General features: G+C 52.0%; 7 protein-coding genes across 7 annotated transcripts; 3 read left to right on the top strand and 4 right to left on the bottom strand.

The window, feature by feature from the left end:
* Positions 1-351: 351 nt before the first annotated feature.
* On the top strand, positions 352-1,005 carry BJX67DRAFT_379834 (uncharacterized protein; the record flags this gene model as incomplete). Its single annotated transcript, XM_071032662.1, has 3 exons — positions 352-423; positions 472-780; positions 853-1,005. 3 exons carry the CDS (start codon positions 352-354, stop codon positions 1,003-1,005), a joined length of 534 nt encoding a protein of 177 aa, XP_070887878.1.
* Positions 1,006-1,835: 830 nt separating this feature from the next.
* On the bottom strand, positions 1,836-3,655 carry BJX67DRAFT_349496 (uncharacterized protein). Its single transcript, XM_071028757.1, has one exon. The coding sequence runs from the start codon at positions 3,355-3,357 to the stop codon at positions 1,945-1,947; it is 1,413 nt and encodes a 470-aa protein (XP_070887877.1). The 5' UTR covers positions 3,358-3,655; the 3' UTR covers positions 1,836-1,944.
* Positions 3,656-4,045: 390 nt separating this feature from the next.
* BJX67DRAFT_379832 (putative CTP synthase) lies at positions 4,046-6,231 on the bottom strand (the record flags this gene model as incomplete). The annotated part of the gene is made up of 9 exons (XM_071032661.1): positions 4,046-4,672; positions 4,725-5,398; positions 5,454-5,466; positions 5,554-5,574; positions 5,619-5,639; positions 5,698-5,735; positions 5,788-5,957; positions 6,010-6,017; positions 6,079-6,231. The coding sequence occupies 9 exons, from the start codon at positions 6,229-6,231 to the stop codon at positions 4,046-4,048; spliced, it is 1,725 nt and encodes a 574-aa protein (XP_070887876.1).
* Positions 6,232-7,065: 834 nt separating this feature from the next.
* BJX67DRAFT_371208 (NADP-dependent oxidoreductase) lies at positions 7,066-8,067 on the top strand (the record flags this gene model as incomplete). The annotated part of the gene is made up of 1 exon (XM_071031051.1): positions 7,066-8,067. One exon carries the CDS (start codon positions 7,066-7,068, stop codon positions 8,065-8,067), a length of 1,002 nt encoding a protein of 333 aa, XP_070887875.1.
* A 260-nt stretch (positions 8,068-8,327) lies between these two features.
* BJX67DRAFT_40582 (transcription factor domain-containing protein) lies at positions 8,328-11,015 on the bottom strand. The gene is made up of 3 exons (XM_071034948.1): positions 10,815-11,015; positions 10,708-10,762; positions 8,328-10,653 (listed from the first exon to the last, which is right to left on the bottom strand). Exons 1-3 carry the CDS (start codon positions 10,903-10,905, stop codon positions 8,589-8,591), a joined length of 2,211 nt encoding a protein of 736 aa, XP_070887874.1. The 5' UTR covers positions 10,906-11,015; the 3' UTR covers positions 8,328-8,588.
* A 1,533-nt stretch (positions 11,016-12,548) lies between these two features.
* On the top strand, positions 12,549-14,288 carry BJX67DRAFT_40549 (CRAL-TRIO domain-containing protein). Its single transcript, XM_071034947.1, has 4 exons — positions 12,549-13,380; positions 13,432-13,473; positions 13,523-13,622; positions 13,687-14,288. The coding sequence occupies exons 1-4, from the start codon at positions 12,643-12,645 to the stop codon at positions 14,211-14,213; spliced, it is 1,407 nt and encodes a 468-aa protein (XP_070887873.1). The 5' UTR covers positions 12,549-12,642; the 3' UTR covers positions 14,214-14,288.
* A 440-nt stretch (positions 14,289-14,728) lies between these two features.
* BJX67DRAFT_379828 (cytochrome P450) lies at positions 14,729-16,663 on the bottom strand (the record flags this gene model as incomplete). The annotated part of the gene is made up of 7 exons (XM_071032660.1): positions 14,729-14,893; positions 14,953-14,988; positions 15,057-15,468; positions 15,550-16,129; positions 16,194-16,227; positions 16,287-16,378; positions 16,441-16,663. The coding sequence occupies 7 exons, from the start codon at positions 16,661-16,663 to the stop codon at positions 14,729-14,731; spliced, it is 1,542 nt and encodes a 513-aa protein (XP_070887872.1).
* Positions 16,664-17,178: the final 515 nt, after the last annotated feature.

Genomic DNA, 17,178 nt, shown 5'->3' with positions numbered 1-17,178 from the left:
TCGAACAAGCTGCAGTGAATCCACACCAAGTCTCATCTCTCTGTGCAGTCTGAAGAGTAGGAATTCTAATCAATAGCATCGATCTACGCTCTTACCTTAACGTCAGCAAATCGTGGAATTCACCGTGAGAGGCTTAGATATCCTTCTTCGGCAACATCGTCACTCCCATCTTCACTGTCTATTCACCTCAAGCTGAGAATGTTGGCATTTCCAGGTATAAATATCTCGACTGTCTTCTCTCTTCCTCTTCCCCCCCCCCCTTCTCTCGCCTTCTCAATCTTCCTTCTCTGCTTCTCTCCGCTCTCTACTTTCCCAGAATATCGTCTCTCAAAAACCAGCATCACTTACATCATGCATCTCTCTACCCTCAACATCCTCACTCCCGCCATATGGCTCACTTTCCTAGCCTCCATGTCTACCGGGGTACGTCCTCCCAGTTCTTAATCAAACTCACTAACAACCAACCCCCAGATCCCCATCCCCACTACCCTCAACACCACCGGACCTCTCCTAAACACCACTCTCCCCGAAGTACCAGCCAAGTCCGACGCCCTCCCAGATCTCTCCTTTGACACCGAAGAACCCTGGATCGACCCCTCAACCGACGAAGTCTCGATCAAACACACGCTCCACTGCTACGTCGGCAAGCCCGCCAGATACTTCCCCATCTTCCAGGGCGTCTTTGCCCTAAGGAAGCGCACCGGACGACCCACCGTTGGTCCGTGGAAATGCGGGAAGGTCTGGTGCGATCAGGACGTCTGTATTAACTGGTGTAATGATGTACGTATATCCAAGTTGACTCGTCCATCCATCCTGATGGGGAGTGTACTAACACAGATGGTGATGATGCAGACGAACAAGCGCCGCAGTCTCCCCTCCTACAATAACATCGCCGATGCGGTGCAGGTCATGCTCAATGAGTGCGCACCTAAAAATGGGAGGCTTTCGGGGCAGCTTGATCACCCGGATCACTGGAGGGCTGTTTTGCATGGACACAAGTGTTGATCGCGTTGGTCGTTCTTGAACTGGATGTGTCTTGGATAGTCCATTCAACATTCACAATAAACCTCCCTCCTGAGGACGTAAAGTTGTTATCTTTTTTGCACTATCACTGTTATTTATCTCACTCAAGCAGAGCGTATCGTATCCTCGATGATATCTTACAGTCACAGGGGGCCTATTCAACTAGCTGGGTTTTCTCTGTTTTTTACTTAGTCTCGAGATGCGAATAGATAACCTTTTTCCATCAGATCGCAGGTCTTCCTTCCCTTGGTACCTATTGTAGACTTCGTACCAAACAATTCCTTGCACTGGGGATTCTATGAGGTATATCCGTATCCGGCGCTGGATTTGCGTCACAGTAACAGACTTCGGACGAGAAAGAGATTCCTTAGCTACTGCCGCGAGATTCGAGAATCGATCTCGATCTCGCACCAAGTTTCGTTTCGTTTCCTGCGCGGCCGTGGAGGGAGGTCGGGGGTGGGTTCCCACGCAGACAATGCGGCGCAGGTGACGCATTGTCCGGATGAAGGCAGTCAGCAGTCAAATACTTTGCAGGAAGATATCTGCAGATCTGGAGGGCGAGATTGTCAGATCGACGGTTCATTTGCCCTCAATTCTTCTACCCGGGGGCTTTGTCTCTGACACAGTTATTAGAGGCGAGATATAAAGGTAGGTGCAGGTGAAGGACTGAACCTTGGAAGAATACAAGCACTTCCCGTTTGGGAACAAGTCGAGCAGGTAAGAAGAAATACGACGAACAGTGTATGGACGGCGGAACAGCTGATGCAATCCTCAGATGAAACATCTCAATTCTAGTCTATCAAAGACATCAAGCTCCAATAGGATTTCCCCTCAGAAGAAACAAAGAGAAACAACCCGTGCATCCAACATAAGGATCACCAGGCTATACAAAGACCAGTCCCACCGAAGACGACACCACCTCTAACTCGGCCGCGCGCGTTTGCTCGCTCCCCCAAACTGCGCATTCTTGAGAAGCGCAATCTCCCGCTTCCTCTTCGGAGCAAAAGAATGGGCTATGTCTAATTTCCCCTTGACAGACTGCACAGTCATACACCTTGGGATGATCTCAGCTGTCTTTCTGCTCAGCAGAGTTTCCGCGAGCGCAGAGATAGTAATACCCCCACGGGATGCCTCGGCAAAGGGGCTCTCTCGGCCAGCGTACAGCATGCAGGAGCTGCCGTCGGTGCGGAAAGTGATGCCGTGCTCGGTGGCGGCATGGCGCATCTTCCCCAGCGGCAGGCGATTATCGAAGTCCAAGCAAATGGAGCTGAGTTTCCTGCGTGGTATGGCGTCTAAGACGATCGCTTCCAGCTCGATCTCAAAGTAAGGAATGTGGCTAGCCAGCCAGTCTGTCCGATAGGTGTAGAAACCAAGGGACTCGAGATTGGGAGGGAGGTGGCTCCGCAACTTGTCTGGCGTCTCGTGCTTGCACCGGTGGCCGAGAAGCAGCAACGGAGTAGTGGCTAGGTACCGCAGTTTGGTGAATTCCGCTAACGGAGGACAAAAGGACAGCTCCTGGAGGTCGGGGAAGTACTTCTTCTGGCCAGGCATGTGGTCGTAGTGCTCCTCATAGAAGTCGAGGTATTCAAGTGTATCCTTCAAGTGATTGAGCGTGGGCCAAAAAGAACGATGGAACTGAGGCCCCTTCTGATATCTGCTACTAAAGGAGAGATGTCGAAGCCCCGATGACATCCTGAAGAGCGGCTCGATCTGGGGTAGGAAGTTATTAATTCTCGGCAACGCGAGCTGCTCGAAGGGCGTTGGGCGCTTGATTGCACCCTCAGATATCGACCCGTTGAGAATCACAAACTCCTTCAAACGAGGAAGATGGTGGTAGCGGCGATATCGGTCCAAGCTGGTCTGGCTGTAAGGTATGACACGAAGCTGACCAGCATACCGGTCGAGGCAGTTGCTTGGGGAGACGTAGAGTTTTTCCAGCTTTTGGAAGGCGATTCCGGGAACCTGCTCCGCAGTAGCGCGGCGTTCAATGGCAAAGTGTAGGATTCGTGCGAGAAACGCATCACGAATCCCAGTGTGCAGACTCAATCGGACGAGGTTTGGGCAATGCGCAAGGACTAAGGCCACCAGTGGGCACAGATAGTCCTCCCAGACTCTCTTCTCGGACTGGAAATTGTTGCCATAGAGGGCAAAATACAGATAATGCTGTGCGGCCTTTGATAGATCACCGCCCTCCAGCGCAGTCGAGTCAAACCGAGCCTGACGCATGGCCTGCTCCAGAGCCACCCGGTTCTCGGTGTAAAGGCTGAGAAGGCTCTCGCGGAATGAGGGAGTCTCTCGCGCCAGATAGTATTCGGCAAGCCGGGCGGTTAACATGGTTGATTCGCGAACACCCTCCGCCAGGTCGGGGCGGGTGACTAGGGTACGCAGAAAACGCCAGAGGGATTTGAATTGGTGCGGGCGGCCATCGAAATCGTACCGATGGTAGAGAATGGGCGTGAAGAGCCGGTTCCAGCGACGATTCACGCGGCATATCTGGGCTGGGAACGAGCCGAAGAGGTGAGGGTGTGCATCTAGGAGCTGGTCGGTACCAATAATCTCCTTCAACACCTGGTCCCATATTTCAAAGGGGAGTCTGTTGACGGCTGGTTCTTGCGGCTTGGCTAGGCTAGGCTCAGGCGCATCAGGATCGGCCATTGTGAAGACGTTAAGGCAGGGGAGGCAGTTGGAAATAGAGTGAAAAGACACATTATGGAAACTCAAATGAATACATCGACAGTACTTATCTGGCGTCGAGGGTTGTCACCCGTCAAGAAGTCAAGAATAGATTCCTTTACTCCAATCAGCCTCTGAAACAGCGCATTTTGTATCCTCAAAAGCTTTGGAGAGGGATGTGAAAGGGTGTAGTGAGCTAGAAGACATCTTTGAAACAAATGTGAAAGCACTTTGTTGTATCATCTTCGTCACATTTCTGAGTATCATTATTTGTATGGCCAACAAAGGCGGGCTGATCTATCAGTAGTATCGAATATAAACAACACAACGGTATGCCACGGGCCTCCGTCTAAATTGAGTTCACCTTCAGCCGGACCGCAAGATGGCTGAGGTCATGCGCTCCCTGGAAGATCTCGGTGATTTCGTCGAGACAGCCAGCGGCGGCCGCGAAGAATCCAAGGAAACTCTTGCTTGGCGTAATAACTCGGCTCAGGTACTCCGGGTGGAACTGCACGCCAACATACCACCGGTGGTCTTTGAGCTCAATAATCTCCATGCGGTTACCGGACTCGTCCTTTCCAATAAAGGACAGACCGGCCTTCTCCAGCGTCTCCACCAGATCAGGGTTCACCTCGTAGCGGTGACGGTGACGTTCCCAGATCTGCGCCTTGTCGCCATATAGCTTACGGAACTTCGACCACTCCGTCCCCTCTTGGAAGAGGGTAGGCCGCTTTCCAAGTCGCATTGTACCTCCCATCTTCGTTTTGTCGATTTCCGGCATATAAACAATAGCAGGCTGCTCACACTCTTCATTGAACTCCGCACTGTCTGCCTTGCTCATTCCGCAGATATTGCGGGCGTATTCAATCACGGCCACTTGCAGCCCCAGGCATATTCCAAGGAAGGGAACATTCTTCGTCCGAGCCCATTCTGCAGACTTGACCATCCCCTCAGTGCCCCGTTGACCGAAACCACCCTAATCAGAAGTCAGCCTGTGACGTTCAAAGAAGCCGTAGAACCAGACGTACAGGTACCAGGATTCCGTCTGCGGTTGAGACCGCATGCCAAGCCTTGTAGAACTCGGCGGGGTTTGCTTGCTGGTGATCATCTTCCAGATGAGTCGACTCTACCCAGACCAGATTCAATTTTTTCTGGCAATGCATGGCCGCATGTTCCAGGGCCTTTGTTACACTAAGGTAAGAGTCATGCAAGCTGGTGTATTTGCCGACTAGCACGATTGACACTGTGTCAAAGACATGGTCTTGGCTCAGCGCCAGGCCCTGCCACTTCTGCCACATGATCTTGCCCTCTTCTGCATATTTAGGTTCAACGTGCAAGGTGTTGATCTCGAGAAGGTTCTTTATTGTGTTGAGAAACCCTTGGTTCTCGAGAAGAATAGGTACCTGATAGGTTGTAGACACGTTGTGGACTCCGACCACCTGATCGCGCTCCACCTGGCAGGTGTTTGCGATCTTGCGGATAGTCAGCTCCTCCAGCGGTGTCTCGCAACGGCAGGCAATTAGGTCCGGCCTGAGACCACCGCTTCGCACGTCGCTGATCGCTCGCTGAGTAGGTTTGGTCTTCTGCTCCGAGCCGATCAGTGGGACGTAGCTGACATGGATCTGGAGGAAGTTCGCCTTGCCAACACGGCGCTGGAGCTGGCTCATAGCTTCAACGAACGGCGCGCTCTCGATATCTCCGACTAGAAACAGGGTCATTAGGATAATTCAGGCCATGTATGAGTTCAATCTGCTTACCCGTTCCACCAAGCTGAACGCGAAGTTCACAGTCAGCAATAGCTTATCCACACCCCCACAGTCGGCTTACCTCGACTAAGACATGTCAGTAAAAATATACCATCAGGCGTGGAGGGACATACTGATGCAGACGTCAGGTTCCCGTCCAGATTCATCAATGGGTACCTTGGCAACTCGTTCAACCCACTATCCACCGTCAATACACAATGCTTAAACGCCGCGACTAATGACTAATGACACTAACGTTCTGAATTTCATTGGTGAGATGGGGAACGATTTGCACTATAAACGTCAGCTCATCTACCACGCATTTGAAACAAGCTAATCCACAAACCCGTCTTTCCCAAGTAATCACCCCGACGCTCCTTCTCAATCACATGTTGGTATATCTTTCCCGTTGTGATGTTGTTATCCCTCCCGAGAGTCACACCGAGGTAGCGTTCGTAGTTTCCAAGATCCAAATCGGCTTCACCCCCATCATCCAAGACGAAGCATTCTCCATGCCTTTCGACGCGTCAGTCACGTAGCTGTGGGGAGAGGGTAGCAGGTGACTAACTCCAAGGGCTTCAATTGAGTTAGTCAGAGACATATGCAACAAGAAATGCCATCAGGCAGATCGACTCACGTTCATAAGACCGGCATCAGGGTTCAGATACGGATCGATCTTGATACTCGAGACTGACAAACCAGCAGTTTTCAAGAGCAACCCGCAGCTGCTGGCAATAATACCCTTTCCGACACCAGAAATAACACCACCGGAAACAAGGACATACTTCATCTTGGCGAAATCGAGACTCAGAGGCGGCCTTCCTGGCAAATACCAGGGAGGTAGTAAAAGAACAGAAAAAAATCGAGACGCGGAGCCAATCACCAAAAATCATTCACCGCCGGGAAGATAGCCGGCAGAATTTTTCGAGGTGGGGAGCTTCCGCTTTAGGAAGGCATAGTGCCTGAGGCTCTTTGCAACGCAATTAGGGCAAGAACGATAGATGGCATATCAGGAAAGAACGACGGTGAGGCATCAACAGCGAAAGTGTCATTGGTGAGAGACATATCAGGATGATCTGAGCCCGGCAGCTGTTCCGAAGGCGCCGAATCTCGTCCTCATTCAGACCGACGCATGCCCCGCTTATCAGAGGAAGAACATAAGCAACCAGCAGAAGATCAATTAGAAGAAACTGGAATTCAGGGAACTTCGATGCCGATGATCCGGCATGGATAATCTCCCGCCAACTGCGAATTCCGTGGTGTTCGCGGGTGGAAACCTGATAGCCTATGCCGGGCTTGGCAGCGGGAATTGAGCCTCCCTCGGCTACTGCACGTCATTCCACCTCCATCTCTGAGATCGGGGCCTGGATCGGGCGATGCTATCAAAAGCAATAATATGAGTTCTGCATCTTCCGATATCCGTCTACCGGATCGGGATCTGAAGGTAAGCACGCTTCCAGAAGACGGCCTTGATTCATGTTTTTATTGACTCGTCTATATATACCTTGTTGATTTCACCAGACCATCGACACCATCATCATTGCTCAACCAAGCAATTCTACCGACTCCTACAATTACGAACAATTTCTCGTCTCACGTCCCTGAACAACCTCAATCGATCAAAATGACCACCGAACCTCTCCCGGCCACCATCCGCGCGCTGCTCCAAGCAGACCCCAACTCCATGGAAGTCACGCTCGTTCATAGGGAAGTTCCAACACCCAACCCTTCCAAGGGCGAACACCTCATCCGCGTCCACGCCGCATCCCCATGCGCCGGCGAACTCAGCTGGCCCACGATGGTCTCCACCCCAGGAAAGGAAATAATCACCTGCGATGACATGGCCGGCATCGTCGTCTCCTCGCCACCAGACTCCCCCTTCAAGCCAGGCGACGAGGTCTACGCGCGCACAAGCTATTTGCGCCCCGGCTGTGCCCGCGACTACACACTCGCAACAACCAAGGAGCTTGCGCACCGGGCAAAGAACCTCTCCTGGACAGAGAGTGCGGCAACGCCTCTCTCTGCTATTACGGCCTGGCAGGCATTGTTCACTCATGCTGGGATCGGCGAGTTCGGGAGTGACGCCTGGAAGGGGAAGCGGGTTCTCGTCACTGCTGCGTCGGGAGGAGTTGGTGCCTGGCTAGTCCAGATCGGACATTTGCTCGGCGCAGAGATTGTCGGAACCTGCGGACCGAAGAATATCGACTTCGTGAAGAGCCTAGGCGCAAGTGAAGTCCTGAACTATCGTACCACCGACTTCAAGGCATGGGGAAGCAAAGAGCAAAACAAAGTCGACCTGGTCATCGACTGCATCGGCGGGAAATCGCTCGAGGATGCATGGTGGTCCCTGAAAGAAAACGGGGTGATCGTTGGTATTGTCCAGCCGCCGGATCAGAAGCAACCAACAGGGCTGGAGCTTCCCAATGTAACGGTCAAGTTCTTCATCATGTCGCCAAGCGGGAAGGATTTGAGCGAGGTCACGAAGTTGGTTGAGCAGCGCAAATGTTGGCCTGTGGTGGATAGTGTCTGGTCGTTGGAGCAGTTTGAGCATGGCTATGCTCGCTTGGAAAGTGGGCATGCAAGGGGGAAAGTGGTCTTTGATCTGACTCTCAACGTGCCGAAGTAATTGTCTCGATATCTCCTACATTTTAATATGCTGGTTAATGTTAGTACTAATGGTATCCTGCTTGACTCGAAATATTCAGCTTGAATGGATGTGCTCCTTAGGGTTTCGTCACACATGGATACGACAAGGACCATTTATAGACACAATCTCTTTCGATAGAAACGTACCTTAAGTATGCCACTATTCGCCGGCTGATCCGAAGCATCAAACGTCTTCCCGTCCTCGCATCCTCGCACCCTCGTCGCAGCGCCTCGGGTATCTGAAGTACGGCGGCCCGATCTACTCCCTCGATGTACTGGGTTGGGGTTGTTTAAAGGTTGAGGTTTGGTAGGCTTCGTCTTAGACGAAGTCGAGCAGCCACGCAAACGGCTATGGTTTATCTACCAAGGGAGTATCCTCGCAACCTGTGGGGCAGGTTTCTGAGTATCGAGTGGTCGTGAGGCTCTAGCAGGTGGTTCCTGTTGCCACACAGGTAGCCAATACAGCAGCCGTTGGTGCCCGAGTGTGAATGGAAACGCCCCTCAGGAAATGCTGACACCCTCGAGGATATCCGCGTACCGGTTGAGCGATCGGCCGATTAGATTGACAAGCTCGTAGATATAGTCGGCCGTGAATAATCGAGCCCAGAGCCGCGTTACAGCCGCACTCAAGCGAGTATTATTCGCCAAAAGCCACGACCGCGACACTCCGTGATTGACTTCCATAACCATCTCGAGCACGAACTCGAGGAGCTTGGTCTCTTGCTCAGTCAATTTCGGCCAGGGGTTGGGGACGGTGGCAATCTCAAGCCACTTTGCGAGTAGGACGGCGCATTCAAAGGAGCAGAGAGCGTATTGGTTGGACCACGAGACTACCAGCGTGCGTGCAACATAATTGATCCCTAGCTTGATGGGTGTGCTCAGTGCATGGGCGCAATGCAATGCAGCACGGGTCAGCCGGTCGCCTCGTTGCACCGACAGATTCTTTCGGAGAGACAGGGCAATCTCATCTGGGTTCCAAGTCTGTAGGCGCCGTGCGGAACTGAAATCGGCGTTCAGACGGATGTATGCCAGCCGCAGCAGAGCGGTAGATGTGAAGGAGAGCGGGCCATTAGGGTTAAAGGGATCTATTGAAGATTCCTGGTTTTGCTCCCAGCACTGGCACCAGTTCTCCAAGGCTTGTTCTAATGATGAGATCTGAGTAGGTGATAGCGAACTGCTATTAGACACGGGAACACGGCATGCTTTCTGAATGAGCCAAATGTTCTGGATGATGGCGTAGATAAGGACGTAGCCGCCGAGAGAGGTAAAGCTTTCCCATTGCCCAGCCGCACCCGGAGCCCGAGTAAACAAGGAGTTCAGAGAATCTTGAATTCTCGGGCTTCCGCGGCCATGCTGTCTTCTTTCCAGCCACTGATCTGCGCTAGTGGCCGTCCATTCATTTTCGGTGCAGGGTAAATCAAGCGTAATCTCCTCGGCCAATATCATCGGCGGGACATCAAATACGATCGTGTGGATACCAAAGAAACAAAACACAATCAGCTTCGTTCTTTTAGCGCTTTCGTTCCGAATCCAGCCCTCCCATGATCCGTCTTGGGAAGGAAGCTCGTTCAATCCGTCCTTTCTGAGCAATGTCTCCATGAGACTGCGCATGTAGAGAGCCTCGTAGTGGGGCGGGTTATGCTCGAACCATGAACAGACCGACGTTAGCATCAGTAGGGATTGGACACTTTCTAGTATGTCTTGGCTCTGGTCCCTAGATGCGGCGATTTTCGAATTGCGGTCGGGGTTCCCATTCCATTGGAGGTCACATCGAATGTGCTCCAAGGTAACAGCTTTGGCGACCTGGAAAAGCCTCATACTAGTGTCATGTTCTCTGCAGTATTGGGCGCCCAGAGCCGCCATGGACAGGATCAGGTGCAGCGGGCAGGATTCGATGTTAAATGTAGGGATGTGTAGAAAGGGATAATGGTCGTGGTATCCCGTGAAGTAGCCCGTCAGACACCGTGAAAGTGCGTGTCGAGACGGAATGGTTTGGTCCGAAACCACGTTGGCATATTGCCGTAATTCGCTGACAATTCGATCGCGACATTGAGGCGTCACAGCAATTGGAACATTAGGTGGTCGAGTTCTGTGCGGGAGTTGGGATCCTTCAGGTTGCAACGACGGCAGCTGTGTTCCATGGCGAGGAAGCACAGAGCTATACGGTGCTGCAGCGCCGTCGTTACCAAGATTCGAAGGATATTCTGATCCGGAGTCAAACTGGAGCGGGGGAAAGAGAGGTAATGGTTGGTAAGTCGGAGAATATGGATGACTTGGTAGAGGTATACTGTCTAAGAACGACGTGAAATCATCTCCTTCATACCCGAAAGGCTCACTAAAGGGAGTTGGCTCCGTGGCTGGTGCCGTCGGGAATGGGCCTTGAGCTGCATGTAAGAGATTCGGGTCGGCTCTGGCCGTGGGGGGAAACGGATGATCTGCTACAGCGGAAGCCAGCACATTAAGGCCTTCAAAGGTTTGCTGTGATGATGTCGTCGGGTTCGATTCAGGAGTTCTGGTTACTGGAGATGAACTGTGGGCGAGCCGCTCATGGCGCACCAGCAGATCCCTGAAGCCATGGCACGTTAGCACAGATTACGCGGCGATAGATCTGGTTACCGACTTTCGCGTGAAGGACTTTGGACACTTGTCGCAGCAATAAGGCTTCTCTTTGGTATCTAGGTGAAGTCAGCAACACGGCGGAAAAGAAAGATGATCGTGGGCAGATACGCGATCGTTCGTGGCGCTGAAGATGTTCCAGGCGGGCGAATGGGCGCGAACACCGAGGACATTCGTACGATCTAGCTGCTTTCCGAACCATTCCGACCGAAAGGTAACTTAGCTACTGCGGCTAGCGTAAGCTTATTTTCGAGAGTTGCATGGTGTGTTTGGCGTCGAAATCTCAATGGCTGGCACGGGGTGAAGCGAAGTTTCAAGGTTGATGAGCAGCAGGGCGAGCGATTTGGAGGCAGTCGTCGGAGGCGGGGTATTTCCGCAGCCTCGGGGTGCAAGCATGCGAGCATACACGGATAGTTTCATGTGAGATTTGTTTCCTACTTTATTTTTCTATGGGAGAAGCAGTAGTCGTTTTCTGCTATGTGGTACGGAAAGAGCAATACAACTGACTTTGCTCTGGGTTCGCGAGGGGTGCATTGATGCCCTAGGCAGAAAAGCACTGGGAAGTCCCGCTGAGCCTGGGGAGTAACTTTTGCGAGGCGCTGAATTATTCTTTGGTAGCCATCATCCCCGCATCAAGAAAGGGCCAGTGCTGAGCGCTTTGGACGCCCGACTAAAAGCTGGGCCGGAGAAAGTGAATACTCACATTATTTGCTAGAACTGGGGAGATCAACGGTTCCCAATTCGTCGGGGCGCGCATCTGTACCGGTATACGTGAATTCGACAACACGTCGGGCAAGACTATCCCGCTGCAGAGTGAACAGGTCGCAAGGGGAGATGCACAGTGTTGAGGCTCGACGAACTGCAGGGTCTGGAAGCCACGCTCAATTCTTCTGGCAGATAGTGTCCTGCTATGGCCAGGCAGATAATGAGCTAGCCACGAAGATCACAAGGAATAGACTCTAACCAAGCCTTTGGCTCCTCAGCGGGTGTGTGTCTGTCCTGCCCACTGAACCTGCGCACGTGTTGTTGGTAACGGCACCGAGGTTGAAGCTTGGACCAGTTGGCTGAGATGTTTAGCCAGCGACAACCTTAATTGATACTCTGTAATTGGATTGGACACGATTCTTGCTCCTGTTTCTGGTCATGATGGCGAAAACGACGTCAAGCGGACTACGCAAGGGGCGTCAGCCATATGTGACTCGGGCCGAAGGAGAGAAGGCCTGGAGATGGCGTCTCCTGTGGCGATTTAAACGGGAAGGAGTCGCGAGAAGCGCCAAACGGGATCCGAAAGCGGAGGGTGAGATGCAAAACAGCGTTATATTCTGTAAATCATCCACAAAAAGGTGAGTGACCTGAGCAGCTACCAAGGAGAGGGATGGAGACTCATCTCTGGATTAAGCAGAATACCCCGCCATTTCCACTCAATCATTTCCCCCGGATAAACGTGGCGTGGGACTCCAAGATCGAAACTGTTGCCAGAGACCCATTCATTATTGGCCGCCTAACTTATTTCCCTTTTGTCCTCAGCGTTCAACAGAACAGGCCCAGCAGGGTCCTGGGCAACAAAAATTAGAGGCAGTGGATAATGAGGAGAGACTGCCACTGGTTGCCAGGAGACGACTCAGTGACTTAGCGCGTCCTTGGATCTTTTCTCGATTCAGCGCCCCTGAGAAGGTGATTTCATCGAATCTTAACGGTGTTTTGCCGTTGGAAGTCCGAGGTCCGTCGATCCTGGCAGCGAGGAATTTCATATGCTTTGTCTGGCGGCATGCGAGGGGCAGAGATGCAGCTGACGATTAAATTAAATCTCCTGCGTCGCCCAGCGGTCTGGCAGGAAGCTGCCTCATCCTGCCCCCCTTTCCTCTCTGCTCTTTGAACTTCCTATCCTCATCTTATTCTTCCTTATTATTAGAAACTTTTGCGGTTCTTCACACTCACAATGGCTTACGTCGGTCACATCCCGCCTGGATGGCTCGGAAACCTCTCCCCGGAACAGGAGGAAAAGCTCCAACAGATGTGGAATATCATGCTCGTGCTGCTAGACGCCGCCTCTCTGGGCGCTCCTGAGCAACCCATCGACGGCCAGAGCGGAACGGCTGAGAAGGCATCGCTGACACGAACTGACACCATGGTCTCAGCCAGCGGGAAAGGGGCATTCACTGCACAGCTGTCCCAGATCCTCAAGGAGACTGGTATGAGTGCCAATGAGATCAAGTCAATCCGTGAGATTCTGGTAGATACCACGGCCGATGAGTTGCGCGCTGGCTTCTTGAGCACAGCCAAGAACGATCACGCCGACGGTCTCGTGCTGCGCTTCCTGCGCGCCCGGAAGTTCGATGTTGCCAAGTCGTTCAACATGATGCTGCGTGCGATGCTGTGGCGGATGAAGCAGGTTCAAGTCGAGGAGAGGGTCCTGATGAATACTGAGCTGCGGGCTCTTTACGAGACCAGGGACAAGTCCAATCTCGAGCAGGCCAAGGAGGCCGATGGCTTCCTTTCTCAGATGCGCATGGGCAAGTGCTACTTGCACGGCGAGGATAAACAGGGCCGTCCCATCGGGATTGTGCGCGTGAAGCTCCACAAGCCCTCGGCCCAGAGCCACGAGTCGATCAAGCGATTCATCCTTCACATCATCGAGACCACTCGACTGTTGCTTATCCCTCCAGTTGACACAGTGGTATGCTCTATATATACCCCTGATAAAAGTTATTTCTAACGGTAGATTTAGACTATCTTGTTCGACATGACCGGGTTCACTATCTCAAATATGGTATGCCACCGTCCGGCCCATACACAGAAACATAACCTCACAGTAGTAGGAATACGCTGCAGTAAAATTCATCATCGAGTGTTTCCAGGACAATTACCCCGAGTCCCTCGGAAATATGATCATTCACAATGCCCCCTGGGTATTCTCTGGTGCGCTCAGATCCTGTGTCACGTGTAACCCAAACATCACGCCCGTGCCACTAACCAGGGATAGGAATGTGGAAGATTATCAAGGGCTGGATGGATCCGGTGATCGTATCCAAGGTTCACTTCACATACACCCCGAATGATCTCGGCGACTACATCGAAATGGACAAGCTGCCCAAGGAGCTGGGTGGTAACGAGGACTACAATTACGAGTACAAGGAGCCCGTTCCGGGAGAGAATGCCCTCATGGAAGATACGGCGACAAGGGACGCGTTGCAGGCAGAGCGCGCTAAGATTGGAGAGAGATTACTCCAGTCTACATCGCAATGGACCGGGGCGAGTGGTGAGAAGAAGGAAGAAGAGATCAAGGCGCTGCAAGCTAAACGCGATGAGATCATCGAAGAACTGTGTGCCAATTACTGGAAGATGGACCCGTATACCCGTGGCCGTAACCACCTTGACCGCTCAAACATCATACAGGCCGGTGGTAAGATCGACTACTACCCCAGCGAGACAACGCCGCCTGTTGCAGAGATCAAGGCGCTGGAGATTGAGCACGTCGAGCGAACTGAGGTCAAGGTGGCCAACGCTTAGAATGGATTGGACACTGATTTTAGATATAAACGATAGCTTAGGTGTTATGATTCCCAATGAATTCAGTTTTATTCTTCCTGCGCTTGAGTTTCATCCATTGATTTCTATTTCTTGGTCTTGCCAGGAGAGTCAACAACCCTGTTCCGGCCGTCGGCTTGCTTTCCCGATTTCACACCCGCAACTCAAAGATCCCGGTCATTAGAAGAGGCTTTCGTCAAGAAACTCACGCCCCGCTATCTATGGGTATCATCTTAAGCCCTTTCTACGATGGAAATATGCAATGCTAACTCTTATACTCTAGAGCACCTTGAATCAGCAGAGACGCGACTCCCACATCCCGGCTCGAATAATCAGATCACCAACAACCCCCACCCACTCAATAGCCCATCAACTCTCGAATACGGGGTAGCTTGCAACACTTTTTCGGCTTGCATAACCTACTATCCCCGGAATGACTGATAACATTCCAACTAGGACGAGCGCAACGAAATACCTTCATATGGATGTACATAGGATTAACCACTGCCACTGGGTTTACGCTTCCTAATGTGGACATTCAGCGGCAAGGGCTTATTAAACCAGTGATTCATCGTTCTAAATCCGTTCTCAGGACTGGCCAGCTCGAGGTCGTAGGACCGTAAAATCTCCGGAACCAATTTATGGATCTCGCACAGTGAAATCTGCCCTACACATTAAAATGGAGATAGATGTTTGGGAGGGATGGAGCTTGGAAGCTTACATTCTTGCCGATGCATGTCCGAGATCCTCCACCGAACTACCGACGAGCGATGTATGTCAGCCATGACGTTTGGAAGCAAAATACTAACAAAAGCAGAAACATACCTGAAACATATGTCTATCCATATTAACTGCGTCCTCGCGGAACCACCGATCCGGGTTATATTCCTTCGCATCGCTGCCAAATATGCTCTCGTCGAAATGGACGACAGCAGCATTTACACCAACGCGTAGTCCGCCAGGGAACCATTGTCCTGCAATCTGGCATCCTCCGGGTGGCGCAGTTCTGGGCAGCGTGAGCCCTACGCTAGGGTGCATGCGCATTCCCTCCTTGCAGCATGCCATGAGATAGGGCAGTTGCATAGCTTCGGCGTACGTGATGTGTGGGTAGCTGAGTTTTCCGGCTGTTGATGCCTCGTCGATCTCGTTCCTGAGCTTTGCGCAAACGTCCGGGTTGGCCAGCAGGTGGTAGAGGATGGAGGAGAGAGCCGCGGCTGTAGTGTCGCTGCCGGCAAAGCTGAGAGATACAATGGTTGATTAGGTCAATGCTGATAGTGGGCGGGGTGGGTTAAGGAGAAGCCCTCGGTGAAGAACTTACAGTCCAGTATACACTTCCACCTGTACATCCGTCAGGTTAAAGTTGTGCTGATCGCCTTTGTTCGTATGGATATCGAGTAATTTTCCGAGGATATCTTCCCTTGCACCTTCTGATTTTGCTTCAGACTGGAGCCTCTCCCGAACACAGTTTGCCGACGCTTGCTCAATACTCCCCAGGGCTTTTCGAGCCTTGCGTACCGAGCCAAGCAATACACCCGAGGCTAGGAAGGGAGCCCGGATGTAGGTAGGCATGACGCTAGCAGCGCAAAGAACAGGGAGGAGGGTGTCTAGGGAGGCAATGTAATCATTTACATCACTGCATTGCTTCATGAAACCGAACATCGAGCTAAAGTACAGCTCGCCGATAACGTCAAAGGCGTACCACTGCACCCACGTAGCAAGATCGACGAGCTGCCGTCGCTCGGCAAATTCGTCCATTCGGGTCATGAAGAGCCCGGTGCATATATTGATTAAGGGCTCAGACTTGACAATGTTGCTCATTGAGTAGATGTTGTTTACGATTTTCCTTCTTTGGCCGTGCGTTTTCTCGTCCGTCGAGGTGAAGTGGTCAGGGAAGCGAGCTGTGTAGAAGAATCATATCAGCTCAAACAAACGCGATTAGGTTTCCAAGCCTGATCCATTTACCAAAGGAAGCTCTCCATGGCGCGTAAAAGTCAGTCTAGCGGAGAACATTAGTACAGCTAGTAGGTAAATTAGTGAATCATCAGGAACACTCACCTTTGTGAATCCGGAATTTATCGAGTAGATCTCCTTGATAGAGGCGGGGTCCGAAATCCCAACTTCGTTAGGAGCAATGCGGATGATGGGACCTATAGCGCTTTAGCGTCATGGCATCTGTGATCAACGCGACTTTTCTAGTAGTGCGATATACCATATTTCCTGTGAAGTTCTGCCTGTGTCTTGTGTGCTCGACCTCGAAAGATTTCGTTTACAATCCAAAAGCGAGATATCGATGCCAGGAATGGGCCCGGGTATTTGGCATAGGGATGAAGGGTACGGGCGTATGCAATCCACAGCACCCAGTAAGTGGCGATGAGGCCAATGGCGAGCCATTTCCAGGCCCAAAGAAAGGTTATAATGTCAGTCGAAGCCATCGTGAAGCGACAATGGTAGCTATATTTCGACAGAAGCAATACAAGGAAATATGCGAACTGGCGCTGGAACACGGGTTCTGTCTGCTTATATGCTGGGTGCTGTGTATGCTCAGAGATGGCACTGGGAGTCTACTGGGCAATAGCCGCTCTACTCCACAACCTCCAGTACCATCTCCAATCTGTATATGGTTAATGCCCGACAATGGAGGAGAGGAACCGTTTATACTCCTCTGAACTTCAAAGCCAACCTGTGGGGCATTACGCTGACAACCATTAGTTTCGTCCCCAGAATAACCATGGCACTGGCTCCCCATTGGTCTGCCACGTGGAGAAGGATCCCCCGCAGTCGGGGACCGCCCACATTGTCGGAGCACGCCCACCCCCATGGCATGCGTTCGTCGCCCCGCCATCCTGGATTTCATTGGTCCCAACAAATGCTCAAATACGATACGAATGGTTCCTCCCCGGTTTTGGATGCGTCTGCTGGTATCACCGGGGTTTCCCTCGAAACCGGA

The sequence above is a fragment of the Aspergillus lucknowensis genome (assembly GCF_044049455.1).
Source record: "Aspergillus lucknowensis strain CBS 449.75 chromosome Unknown BJX67scaffold_12, whole genome shotgun sequence".
Classification (NCBI taxonomy): domain Eukaryota; kingdom Fungi; phylum Ascomycota; class Eurotiomycetes; order Eurotiales; family Aspergillaceae; genus Aspergillus; species Aspergillus lucknowensis.
This window is presented reverse-complemented; position numbering and strand designations above follow the sequence as displayed.

Bases quoted from the DNA above. Each gene is read 5' to 3' on its own strand.
- BJX67DRAFT_40582 (XM_071034948.1), bottom strand. From the start codon at position 10,905: ATGGTTCGGAAAGCAGCTAGATCGTACGAATGTCCTCGGTGTTCGCGC. The intron at 10,763-10,814 runs GTATCTGCCCAC...GACTTCACCTAG, and splicing joins TCAGCGCCACGAACGATCGC to ATACCAAAGAGAAGCCTTAT. The intron at 10,654-10,707 runs GTCGGTAACCAG...CCATGGCTTCAG, and splicing joins CCAAAGTCCTTCACGCGAAA to GGATCTGCTGGTGCGCCATG.
- BJX67DRAFT_349496 (XM_071028757.1), bottom strand. From the start codon at position 3,357: ATGTTAACCGCCCGGCTTGCCGAATACTATCTGGCGCGAGAGACTCCC.
- BJX67DRAFT_40549 (XM_071034947.1), top strand. From the start codon at position 12,643: ATGGCTTACGTCGGTCACATCCCGCCTGGATGGCTCGGAAACCTCTCC. The intron at 13,381-13,431 runs GTATGCTCTATA...CGGTAGATTTAG, and splicing joins TCCCTCCAGTTGACACAGTG to ACTATCTTGTTCGACATGAC. The intron at 13,623-13,686 runs GTGCGCTCAGAT...AACCAGGGATAG, and splicing joins TGCCCCCTGGGTATTCTCTG to GAATGTGGAAGATTATCAAG.